A 16,518-nucleotide genomic window follows, 5' to 3' on the forward strand; every position below is an offset into this window, starting at 1 on the left:
CCTCCCAGCGGGAGAACACGCGGCTGAGCGCCGCCGGCGCATGGACCCGCACCGGACAGCTGCTCCGTGGCAGACGCGGTGGCCATGACGGGTGGGCCGGACAGTCGGGCGTCTTCGAGCAGGAGGGAGAACTGAGGCTACGGAGGGTCGAGACGCACGTCAAGCGGTTACAGCGCATGGGCCGTGTGCGGGCCCTCGGGCCGGCCGCCCCGGAGCCTGGAGCCCTGACTGGGCGCCCGTGTGCTGGTGGTGTTAGCGCTTTCTGGGCAACAGTCTCTTAGCGACCCGGGCGGAGGTATGAAGCTATACCCAGGGCTTGCTTCAGAGCAAGCGGGTGGAGGAGGGGGTGAGAAGGAAGGGGCGGGGCCGCAGGCCGGGAGGGTGCGGTGGGGTCTGCATGACCCCCGACGGCAAGAGATGGGGGTGCATGGGGACACCTCACCGACACCATCCCCACTGCCTCCTGGGCCCCCCGAAGACCCTCTCCACCCGAGTCCCGCGTCTGTAATTTCAGCAAATCCGTGGACTCTGTTTCCCTGAAGATAGCCCTTCTCCTGTCTGTCCTGCAGGGAAACGCCGTCCTGCTGTCTCCTCCCCTGGCTGCCCGGACAGGGCCGCCGGCTCCACATCCCTCCCTGTTCCAGAAGCCTCCCCATGACCTTTCCTGATTCCTTCTCCTATGGGGACGGTCCCCAGCCCCACGTCTCAGCGTCATTCAGGGATCCACGCCTCCACTGGGCTCTGTCTGAGCCTTGAGCTCCCGCCTCTGGCTTCCCGTGCCCCCATCTCTGGTCTGTCATTCTCCACTGCCCAGAACCTCAGGGCCACTTTCCTCTCAAGCCGGGCTCCTCCTGGGCCTGGCCACCCTGGCCCCACCACGGAGTTTGCCCAGCAGGAACCCTCGTGCTCAGGGCCAGGGGCTGGGGCGTCTTCCTCCTCACACAGAGGCTGTGCCCCGACCCTTCCCGAGGCCCCTACACTCACCCGGGCCCGCCCTCCTGGCTGCAGGGCTCCCTCCAGCCCAAGACCGTGCCCACCTCCCACGCTCCCACCTCTCCGCCGGGGCTCCTGCAGGCCCTGCCCGGCGCTTCTCAGCACGAGCCCGTCACCTGGCCCTGAGATGAGCTGCGGTGTGAGCCCCACACCCACTCCTGTACTCCCCGGCACCCCAGGTGCCCCTTGTGGGGCTTGATGTCAGCCCGAGGGCAGCGGTGGGGCAGAGTGTCGGGGTTGAAACTATGGGAAGGCCTGCCCCACCACTGCCCTCAGGGGCCTGGCCCGACCCTGTACCCCAGCCATGGCAGGGTCCCCCCAGGACCGTGGGGCTCATGTGGGCCAGAGCCGCGCTGGCCTGGGGACAGTGGGACAGCAGGCCCCAGCCAGGTCTCAAAGGCTGTGGGGGGGCAGGGAGGCTTCGGGGGTGGTCCTCTTTGGGCGAGGGAGGCAGGCTTGGCGTGAGCCCAGGCAGGACCCCAAGGCCTACAAGCAGGCAGAGAGCCTACCAGCGGGGTGTGTGTAGAATCCCAGTCCTGACCTCACTTGAGCCCCAACACTCCGGACCCGGGCTCCTGGGTCACACGCTGCCTCATGGGTATGCCCGCGTCTCCCCAGAGCTGACAGCTACACCCCACCCATGTTCCCAGCCTCGAGGCGACCCCACGTCTCAAAGGGGAGCAGTTGGGCCTGGAACCCCCAAAACGCATGAGCCGCAGGGCGGCCCGGGCCCACCCGGAAGACGCAACCCGGGGAACAATGCCCTTCGTGGGACAGACTTTCCCTCCACGGAGAAAATAGAGTCTAACAGAATGGCGACTTCCTGCATTTGTGCCCAAGGGGTGACTCACACGGAGACCTCCCAGAGAGGAGCCTCCGGCCAAGTCCGCTGGGCTGGGTGCTGCCGGAGCCCCGCACGCCCCAGGCCCCCAAGACAGGCAGGGCCCCCCAGCCACCTGTCCTGCGGGCCTCAGCCCACCCCCAGCAGCTGGGCCGTGGAGAAGGGCAGCCACGGGACTGGGGGATGCCGTGGGGGGCTTCCCGGAGGAGAGAGACCCAGCCAGAGGATACTGGGTGCACGAGGAGAGCTTATTGGGGGACAGCGGGTCCCTGCTCCAGAGAAGTGAGGGTCGGGATGCCTGCAGGCTGTAGGGGGGTGGGCCACGAGTGCTGGCGAGCAGGGCAGGGTCGAGGGAGCCATGAGGATGGGGCTGCCTGGGCCTCCTTCTGCATTCTGGATGAGGGGGTAAGGTGGCTGGTGGACAGCCCTGGGTACGAGGCCAGTAAGGCCCGCCATGTAGGGGCTGAAACTGACAACGCCCAGGGGCCTGGGCAGTGCGCCGTCCAGAGCGGCCCGGGCAGTCAGACCCGGACCCTTGGGGAGGTCGGACCGGCCTGCCGGGTAGGGACAGCCCCTGGCAGTAGCAGGAGGATCCTGAGGGCTCCCCCTGGGGTCTTTCCCTTACGGAGAAGAGGTGTGAGGGCAGGACCTTGGGGCAGGAGATGTGACCCTTGAACCCCTGTGGGAGGAGGGGTGAGGACCCGGCGGCCGGGACAGGCGCTGGACCAGGCTCATGCTGAACTGAAGGATGCTGACCTCTCTCCTCTACCCTTGACAGAGGCCGCAAGCTCTTCCGAGAGTCCTTCCCTGCGACCTTCTGGCGCTGATGTGTTCTGAAGGGTGCTCAGCCTGGCAGGCCATCTCCTGACCACACGCTACTTTTATTTTTTATTTTTAAAGATTTTATTTATTTATTTGACAGACAGAGATCACAAATAGGCAGAGAGGCAGGCAGAGAGAGAGAAGGGGAAGCAGGCTCCCTGCTGAGCGGAGAGCCCGATGCGGGGCTCGATCCCAGAACCCTGGGATCATGACCCGAGCTGAAGGCAGAGGCTTAATCCACTGAGCCACCCAGGCGCCCCCACACGCTACTTTTAAAGGATGTGTTTATTTTTAGAAAGTGCACACTGGGTGGGGAGGGGCAGAGGCAGAGGGGGAGAGAGGTCTCGGCAGACCTCTCTCTCAGCAGACCTGCCGAGGGCCTGGCCGGACATGGGGCTGTACCCTGTGACCCCAAGACCATCACCTGAGCCAGAATCCAGAGTCAGATGCCCAACCAGCTACACCACCCAGGGGTCCCGACTCTGTTTTACCCTTCCTGTAGTCCCCAGGGCCAAAGGCCCCATGTGACCTCAAGGAGCCCTGCCACTACCCCAGCCCACCACCCCTCTCTGTGCACGCACACGTCTCGGTCTTTCTGGGCACGGCCCTGGAAAACCACCCTCTTGCCTGTTGAGGCTTTTGCCATGCTCACACCAAAACCCCTGGCGGCCAGACCGCTGCTCCCCTGCACTGTGGGGTCCTGCCCAGACACACCTTTCTTCCGTGCCCTGCCCTTCCCCTTCGTGGTCCCCACGGAAGAGAGCGTGGGACTGGCCACCTTGTTTTGGGTGACATACGGTCCTTCTCCTTCAGCATCCCTGACACCTGTGCGGGCCTGGCCCATGTGGCCCCACAGCCAGGCTCCTGTTGGAAATCCTGCTGCACAGACCAGGGGAAGGCCTAGGACCGCATGGCATTGGCTGCTCCCAGCCTGTGTGGGGGTGCAGAGGCAGGCCCTCCCACTGCCCCTCTGGGCTCTGGGGGCAGGCACCCTGTGTGGCGTCGGTCTGGGGCTCTACTTGCCCCTCTGGCCCAATCTCCTTTGTCACTCACAGTCTCCCTAGAACTACTTGGTACTGGCCTTTCAGATGGGTTCAAGTTCAAGCATCTCCCAGACCTTGGGACCTCCAGCTGCTAAGGCCAAGGCAACAGGGTGGTAAGGCTCCCCTCTCTCCCTGGTGGGGGACTAGTCCCTTGGTAAATGCCCTCTGTAAAGTGCCTATTGTGTCCCAGCGCTGTGCTGGGTGCTGTGTGACATCTCGCTAGGTCTGCACACCCCCTGTGTCACAGCCCTGCGTTTGGAGGGGAGCAGTCACAGAGGGGCACTTCCAGCCCCTGGGGCTGGGCAGCAGCTCTCCCCTGGCTCCTCGCCCCCCCGGGGCAACAGCTCGTTTCCGGGGTGCCCCACTGTCCTTGTGGAGCTGCTCTTGTAGCCTTCCAAGCCCTCTGTTGCCTGATTAAGTCTCCCCTTGGAATGCCTGGGGCAGTTTTCTGATGGGGCGCGTGGGGACTGCTTTCCAGGCAAGCCACATGGGGGCTTCAGAGGAAGGAAGCCCAAGGGATTCCAGGGCACTGGGGAGAGGGGCAGGATGGGGCTGGCCGAGGAAGGGCCCTGCCAGATGGGTGGGACGGTGGAGAGGCTGTGACCATCCGTGTCTTCACCAGCTAGATTCTGGCTTGGACAGGAACCGGGAGCTCTGGTTCTGGGCCAGCTCCCCTCTGCCACCCACTCTGTAGACCACACTCCGGGCTGTGGGTCAGCAGGTGATCAAGGTCTGGCCGACCCACTGCCCCAGAGGCTCTGGGGAGTGGGCAGCAGAGGGAGGCCTGGTGGGGGACCCTAAAGCAGCCTGTCCCTGGTGAGCCGGACTGCGCAGTGGCTTGGGAAGGCAGGAGGAAGCCGGCCCTCCCTGGGGCGCACCTGGGGCCCTGTTTTCCCCCGACCCGGCCCCAGGCCCCAGTCCTGACTGTCAGCCTGAAGTCTCCCGGGGACCGACCCCTTCTCCCTAGAGACCAGCGAGGAGCTGGATTTCCACCCCCGACTTTTGCGTCCTCCTAACCTGCGGGGGCCTGTCCCCCCGCCGGCGACCTGGGAGGGGCACCCCTGCTTCTGAGGATATCCCTCCGGCTTCCTCTGCCCCTCCCCCGCCCTCCAGGGCCTGACCTCGCGGGCCCGGCCCGCACCCCGCCTCCCCGGCCCCGCGCGCCCTCCCCGCGGACCGGCCCCTACGACTCCGCGCCGAGCCCCGGCCCCGGCCCCAAGCCCAGAGCGCCCCCGCGCAGGTGGCCGTCGCCGCTGACCCCGGGCTGGGGCGGCCTCGGCGTCTGGGCCTCGGCTCGGAGCGTTTCCTGCCCGCGCGGCCCAGCCCGCCCAGCCCGGCCCGCAGGAAGTGGCCGCCTCCCGAACAAAGGCGCCGGCGGACAATGGCCATTGAATTGGGCCGGGGCGCTCGCGCACGCACGGGCCGCCAGCTGCCCGCGCTGATAAGGCCCTGCTCCGCGGCCCCGGCGCGGGGACGGACGCCCGGCCCGGCCCGGCTCGGCTCGGCCCGGCCCGGCCCGGCCCGGCCCGAACCTCCGCGCTGCCCCGGCGTCCGCGAGCTCGCTCGGCTCCGGGGCCAGCGGCGGCCGCGCGCGCGGCTGGCGGCAGCCCCGCCCCTCCGGCTGCGGGCCAATGGGAGGCCTGCCCCGCCCCTGCCGGCCGCGCGGGGGCCAATCCGCGAGCTCGCGGCAGAGCGGCCCCGCCCCCGGGCCGCGGACCTGCCTGTCGCCGGGCGCGCGACGTGGGCTGTTTCCGCGCGAGCCGGACGCCGCGGGAGCCCCGGGGCTCGGGCACGTGGGCGCCTCTCCGCGCGTCCGTCGCCTGGCTTGCGGGGCACGCGCTTCCGCGATGGTGGCGGGGGCTTTGGAGAAGGTGGCCTCGGGGGTCACCCCCGGCAGGGAGGGCGCGCGCCTGGTGACTCTGCCAAGGCCCCCGAGGTTGGGCTGGTGGCGTGACGGTGGGGGTGGGGCGCCGGCCTGAGGCCCTGGCGGTGGAGCACCCGCTGGGGTGGTGTCCGGTGTCCTCGCGCTCCCGGTGATGCCCCTTCGACAGGGCTGTCGCCCCGGCGCGTGGCAGCTGCGGTCACCGGGAGCGGTGCTCCGGCGCGCCCTGCCAGCCCTGGCAGCCGCCCTGCTGGCCCTCCTGCCTCCCCCAGCTCCCCACTCCCAGGTGACCTGGGTTAACACGGAGCCCTCGCAGCCTAGGCTGGCGGCACACACCTGACCTCAGGTGGATGCAGCCTGATGGTCAGGTAAACATGCACCCGCGGTGGCCGGCGGCTGTGCCCTCCCGCACCCCCAGAGCTGGCCTCCCTTTCACGCTGCCCCTGCTCTGACACCCCAGACCTGTACCCTGCTGCACCTCGCTGCACCCACCACAACGACCCCGACTACATCCTGCGCAGGCACAGCTGGGCATCATGGGTCACAATTTCTGTGGTTTTGTGGGCCATCCAGGCCACGCCGTGGACACTTGGGGCTGCATGGGGAGATGCTTGCCGGTCCCCCCGCTCCCCCAGCACCGCGCCCTGCCTGGGGCTGCAGGAAGTGGGAGGCCTGGAAGCTTTTGACTTCGGCCCTTTATCAGCTTCCTGCGGCCAGCCCAGCCTGGGCCCCCACGGCGCCGGGACGACGGGTCAGCAGTGACTCACCGGGAGCCTGGCCTGGGGACACCCTACCCGCCCGTACACACATCCCTCCCCTGCCTAGGCTCTCACCCAAGCCTGCACCTGGCTGTTCCCAGGAGCCCCAGGCTTGCGCTCCCACCATCTTCCTATGTTTTAGGGTCCAGCTCTGCCCTTGGGAAATGCTTGTTGGTCCCCCCTCCCCCAACCCCAACCCCCAGGGTTGTCTGCCCTCCCCAAAAACCCAAGTTGCCCAAAGCCAGTAGGGTGAGCGGCCAGGGTCGGGCCCACCGAGCTCAGTATATCCTCTCCCCCGCCCACCTCTTGGGCCAGGTCCTTGCTCCCACCTGCTGGCTCCATAGCCCCCCCCATTCTGCAAGAAACCTGACACCCCATCCTCTGGGACCCTGACCACTCCCACCCTCAGAAGCTTTTACCAAATCCCCCCCACGCCCTGGTTCTCTGTCACCAATGACCCCAGGTTGGTAGCCTTCCTGCCTCTTCTGTGGCCAACTGTGGCTTGACCAGCTTTTCTTCCTTCGGGTCCCAGTGTGGATGTCTCCTCCTCCAGGAAGCATTCCTGGGTAACGCCTACACCCATCTCACCTCTTCCACAAACACTGGACCCTCAGTGGGGACCCAGAGCCTGCTGTCCCCTGAAGAACCCCCCTCACCCAGGTTGCCTGGGGACACTGCAGGTGACACAGAAAGTGAAGTTGAGGGGAGAGTGGAGAGGGTCTGGGCGGTCATCTTGGTCTGATCGCACTGCCCGCATCAGGAGACCACCTGGTGCAAAGGTAATCGGCAAAGGGGCCAGCCATCAGGGTGGACTCCTTCCTCCCAGGATCAGGGCTCCTCAGGGCCCCGACCCACACAGACAAGCGCGCACACAAGACCTGCAAGGCAGGGCTTCGCGACTGTCCCGCAGCGCCGCCTGCTGGCTGGGACCCAGCGGCTCGGACCCACGCAGACCGTGTGGAGCCCACAGAGCAGGGCGGGCTTGGTGGGGAGCTCTGCATGGCTGAGAGCCTTGTGTGCCTGCGCGTTCCTTCCAGCCCTGTGTCGTGGCCGTGTGACCACCGTGCCCCCTCCCCACAACCCTCCATCCCCAGGCTGGGGTCTGTTGAAGATCAGCCCTGCCCAGGGCCAGGCCTGGGTTGCACTGAGAACTTGTACGCCACCCACCGAACCACGGGCAGAAGAGCTAGCTCCAGGTGTCGACCCCTTTTCTTGGACTCCCTGCCAGCAGCTGTGCGCACTCTCTGGATCCCCAAACCTGCTGCTCCCCCCACCAAAGAGCCCACCTGCTCAGACCCCGCCCGAGCTCCCCATCCGTCCAGCGGTCCAGCTGGTCGCACACCTGTTCTCAGCAGCAACCCCCCACCATCTGCTGGATTTCCCGACAGCGCAGACGCAGGCGCATCCCTGCCAGGTCCCCACGGCCAATGCCAATAAAAGCTTGGCTTCGAGGCTTTGGCCAACACTGGCTGAACGAAATCCTCTGTGCACCGACGGGTAGGAGGTCTGGGTTCTCCAGAGCTGTGTGTGGCTGGAGCAAACACTCTCCTGGTGAGAAGCTTCTGTGGGGAAGGGAGCCCAGAGGGGGCGAGGGCTCAGGGACATCAGTGCAGGCTGTGGGGGGCGGGGGGCTCGGAGACATCTTCCCCTGACCGACACGACACGCACCTGTGTGCACCTGAGTGTGGCGCCCACGTGCACAGGTGCTGATCCCGGCCCAGCTCTGGGCGCAGCGCCGTCTGCCAGGACCTGCGACCACCTGCCATCAGGCCCCACGGGGACACCAGCCTCATGCCCCACGGCCTCCTGGCCAAGCCACAGTACGCCAGTGGCCTGCTCAGCCCTGGGTCCCTACTGAAGGCAGTGCCGGGGCCACCATCTTAGTCCCCTGCGATGGGCCAGGCAGCTGTTTTCCCAGGCCCCACTGGGTTGGTACCTGGCAGACAATGTCCTTACTCACCGTGACCTCTGAAGCTGGGGGCGGGGGCTGGCCAATGACTCAGGCTGGTGCGAAGCACCCCCCACCCACCCCGGCCAGGACAGGGCAGCCCTCGCACGGCCCGGCAGAGCAGGCCGGCTCTCCGTCCAGCTTCGGCCTCCCAGGCAGCGGCTGAGTCCCCATGGCCTCAGCAGTTTGTTCCCTGTGGTGGAAGGGGACATGTCCCTCCCTGGCCACCCACGAGCTGACCAGGGCTGGTGGGTGCCTCCTCCAAAGCACCCCCTACCCCCGCCGGTTTGCTCCATGAGTGCCAGGCCACCCATCACCCCTTCCCTGGTGCACTAGTCCTCGGATGGGAGCAGCTGTCCACTTTCCTGGCCAGGGCTGGCCGCAATGGCCATGAGAGAGTGCGGAGGACTATCGGTGGTGGATCAGGGTCAAGGTCAGGTTCCACCGATCTGGAGCCCCTGCCCTCACAGGTCCCAGCCAGGTCCATTGTATGGGGACAATGGCTTCCTGAGCCCGGTTCCTCTGCTGGCAGGAAAGCCATAGAGCCCCACGCTGCTGCTACCGCCCACGACCCTTTGAAGGGCCTGCGACTCTGGAGCCTGTCCCTTGGACCCTACCCCTTGCCAGCCTGGCTGGGGCCCAAGCTTCCCCAGGGAGCAGCCAACCCTCTCGACACGTAGGCAGAGAGGCACTGACCGGCCGGCCACACGCAAAGCTTGGAAGCCCCAACTCAAGAGTCCCTCCCCCAGAAGCCGACCAGCCCCTCTGGCGTCCCCCTGGAGCCAGGCTGCAGGTGGGGGTGGGGGGGTGTGTGTGTCCTGTTGAAGACCGCATGGGGCCTGGGCGATGGCAGGCTCTTGGTGCTGGAGCTGGGGGTGGGGGCCACAGGAAGGACCAGCAGTCCTCCTCCAGGACAGAGGACAAGCAGTGTCCCAACCCCCACAGCCTGGCTGGTCCTGGGGCACCCCTGCTGCAGGATGGGGAAGGGGGCCACAATCCGGGGCTGTCTAGGGCCATAGGCAGCTGAGGTGCAGCGTCCAGGGGGCTGCAGGCTGAGTGCCCACGGTGCCCTGGGCACGGCTGCACATGCAGGGGCGGTCAGGGTCCGGGAGGCAGCAGGCCTGGGGCTGCGAGGAGGGTCCAAGAGGCCTAGCAGATTCCTAGGCTCCTGCTGAACCCCCAGTGCTAGGGGCTTGGGTCACCTTTTCTCCAAGCCAGTCTTTGCTGCCTTGCTGGGCAAGGGGGTCCTCAGACCCAGGAGGGGAACAGGGCCAGTGTATGAGATGGTGAGCCTTGGATGCCTGTGTGGTGGGAGCCCAGCCAGGCAGGCCCTCCAACGACATGCTGGTGGCCTTGACACGTTGTGGACAAGGACCGCACACCCACTTGGAGGCTTCTAGTCTTTATTACTCGGGGAATACAGCGTTCCCAAGGGTAGCGCCCGACGGTGCGCAAGTGGCCGCCAGGGGGCAGGGAAGCTGAGCAGAGGCCCAGGACACTTGGCCGGGCCCGTCCCCCGGCGGCTGCATGTGTGCTCTGCAGTCCAAGTCCCTGAGAGCCCGGCTGGACTGTCTGCAGCCTCGGGGTGCCCAGGCCCCAGCTGCATCCACAAAGGACTGGGCACCCATACCCGCAACGGCCACCCCGCACTGCCAGCCTCGCACCTGCCAGCGCCTCCCCACCACGCAGTCTGTCAGGGCTGCAACCTCCCAGAGGTGGACGGAGGGGGACACTGTGACCCTGGGAGAAGAAGGCGGCGGACAGAGGTGTTGCTGCCCAGTTCCGGGATGGCCAAGGGGAGGTGCTCACCCCAGCAGACCCCATGGGGCTCCCGCTGGGTTCCCTGAGCCGGACGCATTGGAGGCAGCCCCGGACAGAGCAGACACTGCCCCGGGGACCTCAGTCCCTGGGGGATACCCAACCCCTGCCCCTCCTCCCCAGAGCCCACTGCCCTTGGGCTGCGCTGGTACCCACGGACGGCCGCCAGTCCCACCTCCTGCTCGGGCCGTGACCCAGCAGGAAGCCACCGTGGGGCCGGAGGAGGGCACCTGGCGGGGGGCGGGTTGTGTGGGCCCAGTACACACGAGGCTGGAGAATGAGCAGGCTGGTGTGCCCATGGTTACTGGTGACAGTGGCCAGCAGGTTGGACAGGTGTGGGAGGGAGGCCTTTTGGAGCCACTGCGCAGATGTCAGTCACCAGGGACAGCTCTGGAGAGCACTCCTCCCAGCCTCCCCCTGCCCAGCTCTTCCCGCCCTCCGGGCCCCGCTGCCTGCCTGGGACACCCCGGAACGGCTGAGGAGGCACCAGGCAGTGTGCTGGCGGGCTGGGTGCCGCTGCAGACCTGGCCCCATCCTCGGAGGAGCCATGGCCCAGCTGCCCGCTGCAGCCCTGTCCGAGGGTAACTGTGGTTCCACCCCCAGGGCTCGGGGATAGGAGGTATCGGCCCCACGGCTTGGGGCGGGATGGGCAACCAGCGGGTGCCGCACGCAGACACGAGCCCTGGGTCTTGGGTGACCCTCCTCTCTGGGGAGCAGGCCCCATCGGGCCACAGCCCCACTGCAGCCCACCTGCCTGCCGGGGCCTGGCACCCAGAAAGGAGGGGTCCGGTAGCTGCAGACGGTGTGTGTGACACGCGTGTGGCACAGGGAGCTGCACACACAAGCACGAGGGCGGCACGCGTGGGGACATGCACCGCTGCGCGGGGACAGGTGTGTCCTTGCGCACTGCCCTCCGTCCAGGCTGGCGCTGGTTCGCCCGTCCCGCTCCACCAGCGCGCGAGCCCTCCCTACAGGACACGGGGAGGGGACCCGCTGGCCCGCGGGGCTGGACGTGCCTGCTTGCTGCCTGGGACCCCCACACAGGGACCCCAGCCTCGCTTGCGTGCTGGCCTCGGGTTCCAGCTCTGCAGGCTCAGGGATGGGCACGGGCATGCCAGCGGGCAGACATGGGCTCCTCAGACGGTCAGCACAGACAGGTGTCCAGGGCTCTGAGAACCCCCTCACCACCTCCCCTGGCTCCGCCGTGTGCCCTTCTCAGGACGAGCCTGTGGTCGCTGGCCAGGCCTCGGCACCCAGAAGGGAGCTGGCTGTCAGGACACGGCCCAGGGAGGCCCCCTCCACGCCAGCGCCTGTGCCCTTTGACCTCCCGTGGTGCCGTCCAAGCCGGCAGGCGGCCCGCACGCATCCCGCCCGCAGGGAGTGCCGCAGAGCCCAGGCTGGAAGCAGCCTCACCAGCAGGCAATGGCGTGCAGCTGGGGGGACGTGTGCTCCGGCTGCTGCCCAATGCTCCTCCTCGGGGCTGGACCCGGCCTGAGTCAGGCCCCTGGCCCTTGGAGCATCTCAGGGACACTGACCCTTGGACCTTGGACCGAGGGCTCCCAAAGGCCCTGGCCCTCTCCCTGGCCCAGGCGCCCAGGCTCTCCAAGCCTCTAGGGTGCCCATTCCTGCCGCCCACCCCGCAAGAACACAGGTCAGCAGGTGAAGTGGGGGTCTGAGGTCCTGTCCTAGCCGCGGCAGCCGTAACCGCAGATGTGGGACAGGCGCAGACAGGCCTGCGTGTCCCCCTCAAGCCCACACATGTGGCCGTGGTGGCTGGCACACAGGATACGGGCCGTGGCCCAAAGGGACCCTACCGGCTGCTAGCCTGGGCCTTGCCCCTGACCAGCACCTTGACTACCACCCAAGCATGAATACCCCACATGCCCCTCCACACCACACCCTCTCCGGGGACAGTCCTTCTCACCAGCCCTTCTAACCTGACCCCTCTCCAAGCCATGTAGGAGCCTGACCCTTCCTGCTTCAGCCAGACTCCCGCTCGCTGCCATCCGCCCCCAGACCTCACGTGCCAAGAGCCCCACCGGCCCATGCAGCCTCCCCGGGCCTCTTCCCCATGAAGTCCCCTCGCCTCCGGGCCTCGGCCCCATTGGCCACCCTGAGCGCCTGCCTCTTCTCTCAAACCCCTTCCCCTGCCGACGCCCCGTGGGACCCCCTCCCTCCCCTGCTTTGCAGGTGCAGCTTTCCCACTAGCCTCTGCCGGGACACCCGCTCTGGCCCCGGCTCCCAGCGGAGGCGCCTCCCCCTCACTGAGCCCCGTCTCAAAGCCTGCCACATACACCATGCTGCACCGGCGGCCCTGGGTCCCAGAAGGTGACCTGGTCACTTCCAAAGCCACAGCTACCCCTCCACATGGGGGTCCTGTCCCTGAACGGCACAGCAAACACCTCAGAGCCGGTGCCTGGGGCTCCCTAAAGAGCCGCTGCGGCTCAGTCCTCCCTCCCATGAGGGGCCTTGGCCGGGACAACCCACACCACACACAGGCTCAGGCACTTCTTACGGGGGTGGGCGTGAGGGGGGTGAGGATGAAGCCCGAGCCACGTCCCCACCGTGCTTCTGACAACGGGGCCAGGGCCCTGCTATGTGCCTCTCCCACCCCCACGGGCCAGGTGCCCTGCTGCGGCCTCCCTCCTCCGGGGCCGGCCACGGAGCCCAGCCGGGAAGCCCAGGCCACAGCCTCAGTGGGTGTCTGCGCAGGTAGGTCTTCCTGTCCCACCGACCGCACAGCCCGCTCTGGCTCTCCAGAACCCAGGACGGGTATAGCCAAGGACCTCAAGATTCCCTGCTGCAGACTCGGCCACACTCTAGCCTGGACACAGAGGGCTGAGCCCTGGGCAGGCGATATGGCCTGGCTTGGCTGCTGTCAGGGGGGCCGAGGCTGTGGCCACGAGGGACAGGAGTTCCTGCCCTGTCTCCCTGGCCATGTCCAGAACAGCGATGTCCACACTGAGGCCCTCAGAGTGGTCCCTGGGCCTTCAAGTGGCGGGGCTGGGCCCCTAGCTGGACGGGAGGGCAGTGGTGCGGCCAGGATGCTCGGTCTGCCATCCGTCTACAGACTGAGCCAGGCCCCGCTCAAACAAGACCCCGCTCTCCTGACTCCGGCTCAGGGCAGGGTCAGGCCAGCCGCACAGGCTGCACAGGGCAACCCCACGGCCTCTGGGCACAGACGGTCCCTCATCTGTGGAGAGCACTGCTGGCTCAGGTCACCGGCGGCTGGGCCATGCCCAGTGCAGGAGAGGCCGGTCCGGCTTGGAGACACGGCGGTGGGAAGGCTGGGTGCGGCACTTCTCAGCCCGGGGAAGGGTGGGGCCGAGGCCCCCAGCTCCGCAGGGGCAGTGAGTCCAGCACTCACTTCCCAGAGTGGGCCTCCTCATGCCTCAGTGTCCTCCCGTGGGGCAGGACGGTGCCGCCTGCCAAGGTTCCTGGGCCATGAGACCCACATCGGACCAGACGCGCAGACACCGGCCCAGTCCCCTTGCCGGGCACTCGCCCCTCACGGTGCTCCAGACGGGGTCCCGGCAGCAAGTGCCGCAGAGGTGCGGAGCTGCGTGGTGCGGGCTGCGGCTCAGTAGCCTTCGTCTTCCTCGCCGTCACAGCCGTAATCTGCGGGCGCAGAGGACAGCTGTGGACACCCTGGGGCGGGGCCCACCTGGCCGCCCCTCCTGGAGGGGCTCAGGCCCCCTCTTCACGTGCTGTCTTCCCGTCCCCAAGGCCCTGAGGCCTGGTTCCCGCCGGCCAGGCAGCGCCCCTGCAGCCTGGAGCCCACGGCCTTCACAGCGCTCGGGCTCCCCACACGGACGCACCGATCTGCATCTCGGTCCCAGCCTCGCCCGGAGTGAGGGAAGGTTTCATTCAAAGCCCAAAGCTCTGAGTTTAGGGCTGGTCAGGAGCAGAGGATTTGTGCCTTTTTCGAGGAAGTAAGCCCTGCCCCCACCCAGGGCGTGTCACCCCCAACCAGCTGCAGGGTCCCCTCACCGCTGCTGCCCATCATCTGCAGGGCGCTGACGCAGGGCTCTCCGTCCTCCTCGTCGGGGTCCTCCTCGTCGGGGTCCTCCTCGGGGGGGTAGGACACAGGCCCACTCTCCACCACCGCTGTGGGCCTGACGGGCTCGGCTCCCAGGCTGGGTGAGCTCAGGAGCAAGGTCTGCAACCGGGGCACAGGCTCTGGGAGGCCGCCTGCCCCGGGGGACGGCATCACAGCGCCAGCCTGGCACCCAAGGCCCACTGGCCCCTCCCGTGTCCTGGACGCTTCCCAGCCTTCGGAGCCCCCACAGCTCCCAGGCAGCCCCTCTGTCCAGCCCGTCCACACTCACGAGCACCCACGAGGCTTCCATTTCAAGGCCACGGGCCTTGCCCAGAGGATGTGGCCCAGCCCCACAGCATGTGGCTGGGGCTCAGGCCCACTCTCCTGCCACCCGTGGGCCTAAGGACAGCTGTGCATGGGCCAGGAGAGCCCACGCTCCCTCCCTGCCATGGGCTGACTGCTCAGTGGCTCACAGACACCGTCCCCAGGCCCGTCCCGGGCCATGGCCACACAACGTACCTCCCCTACAGCTGCCCTCTTGGCTGGCTGGGCGGACACCATCGGCCGCAACCTGAAAGAGAGCACAGCGTGGCAGCCTCAGTCCAGGCTGCAGCCACGGGTCAGGGGACAAGGGGCCTGCTGAGGGGCGGCGTCTCTGGCGGTGTCTGGCCACCGAGTGCCTGGCCCGACTCTGCTCCCCCAGACCCCACACCCAGAAGCCGACCCCCTCCTCAGCGCTCACCCTGATGTCACTCCTCCCAGCGGAGCCTCCCGGCCTCGTACTCCTAACCCGGCCTGGCCCAGTCGGCATTCTGCCCCCTCTGCTGGGGCTCACGCCCACCCCGTGCCCCTCCGCTAGGGCGTGTCCTATGTGCACACACGCCCCACGTACGTGCCCCACGGAGGTGCGTGAGTGACTGCACCTGTGCCCTCCTAACAGCACAATGGGCCCCAAGTCGCCACCCTATGGGCCAAAAGTGATAACAAGCCTGAGTACCACCCGCCCTGGGGCCGCGGCACAGAGCTGGGAGCGGGGGTGCGACGGGGGTGGTTGCCGAAGCTGGAAATCAGGGTTTTTCTGTGAAAACTTCCTTTTGAATGTTGGTAACAAAGCCAGTTTTAGCTCAAAAGCTATGCCGGTCGATGGCAGATAAGCCCGGGCAGATCTGATGCTCCTCTGTCGTCTGACAAGTAAGAACCTAAACTCGGGGGCACCAGGGGCTCCACATGTGGAGCGTCCTACTCTTGGCCGAAAGGCTCCGGTCGGGACCCCAGGCTGAGGGTGAGCCCGTGCTCGGCCGGCCTGAGTCCCCTCGCGGCTCCTCCCCTCCGCTCTCCCCCACTCACGCTTCTGGGTGCTCTCTCTCCCTGCCTCCCTAAAATAAGTTTTTTTAAAACGGGACCTAAAATTGTACTGCCCCGGGGCTCTCCAGGCGGCCGCCCAGCTGCTGCTGGCCAAGGTTCTGGGAGGTCTGCTTCAGCGGCGGTCCCCGGGGCCGTCCTCGGCCCTGGTCCTCCCTGCCGCGGGAGGAGAGGCCAACGGGGAGGCTCTCCTCTCCCTGCTCCTCACCCTCCCAGGAAAAGAGGCTGGCTCGCCCCTCCAGAGACAGAACACAGCCTGCAGGGTCGGACCCCCTCCCCAGCCGCCCGCCCCACACACAGACACGGGCCGGCCAGGGCCGCAGGTGCAGCAGGGGACCCAGACGTCGGCTCCCAGCATCCGGGTGGGGAGCGCACCCCCCAGGCCCCCCCTGCCCGCGCCCACACGGTACCTCTTCCCCACGCTGCTCACGGGGTCAGCCCCACTCCTGCCTGCGGGCGTCTTCCTCCGAGACAGCTTCCGGGCGCCGGCCCGCTCCTGGGGCTGCGCGCCGCCCCCACGCAGGCTGCCCCCGCCCTTGCTGTTGAGGTCCTGGAGCACGCTGTAGTTGATCTTGCTGGAGATCTTCTTCTGCTCCAACATCTTTTCGATGGCCTCCCCAGCTGTGCTGGCCTGGATGGGCTCCCGTCGCTTACAGGACTTCTTGGGCTCAACAGAAACAGGGGAGTTACCGCCTCCTGGGGACCTGCTAGGTGTCTCGGGTGAGGTGGGGACCCTGCTAGCTGGGCCCCGACGGGGAGGGGCTGGGCAGCCAGCATCTGCCAGGGAGCCCTGTCCCCAGGAGCCCAGGTGTACAGGGCGCTGGTCCAGGCCCCCCACGGACGGCTCCGACCTCCTCCTCTCAGACGGGGTGAGGGGGCAGCCTACATCCCTCTGCTGTGGAGCCAACGGCAGGGCTCAGGGTGTGAGGTCTCTCGGGAGGGGTCACCCGCAGCAGCACTGGGAGCCGCCCACAAGCCCACCATACGGACACCTGGCTGCGCTGGACACTGT

The 16,518-nt window shown here is 67.4% G+C and overlaps 1 protein-coding gene across 6 annotated transcripts in view; it reads right to left on the reverse strand.

Moving 5' to 3' along the window:
• Positions 1 to 9,673: 9,673 nt before the first annotated feature.
• BRF1 (BRF1 RNA polymerase III transcription initiation factor subunit) overlaps positions 9,674 to 16,518 on the reverse strand; it is a 45,331-nt gene continuing 38,486 nt past the window's right edge. For all 6 annotated transcript variants that reach the window (XM_045074557.1, XM_045074556.1, XM_045074555.1 and 3 more), the window contains 4 exons: positions 15,917 to 16,173; positions 14,664 to 14,715; positions 14,096 to 14,264; positions 9,674 to 13,723 (listed from right to left, as the gene is read on the reverse strand). In XM_045074557.1, the coding sequence (XP_044930492.1) occupies positions 13,686 to 13,723; positions 14,096 to 14,264; positions 14,664 to 14,715; positions 15,917 to 16,173 (516 nt within the window). In that variant the 3' untranslated portion in view covers positions 9,674 to 13,685. The remainder of the gene's footprint in view (positions 13,724 to 14,095; positions 14,265 to 14,663; positions 14,716 to 15,916; positions 16,174 to 16,518) is intronic.

Source organism: Mustela putorius, unplaced genomic scaffold (assembly GCF_011764305.1).
Source record: "Mustela putorius furo isolate JIRA1106 unplaced genomic scaffold, ASM1176430v1.1 tig00000129_pilon_pilon_pilon, whole genome shotgun sequence".
In the NCBI taxonomy this organism is placed as follows: domain Eukaryota; kingdom Metazoa; phylum Chordata; class Mammalia; order Carnivora; family Mustelidae; genus Mustela; species Mustela putorius.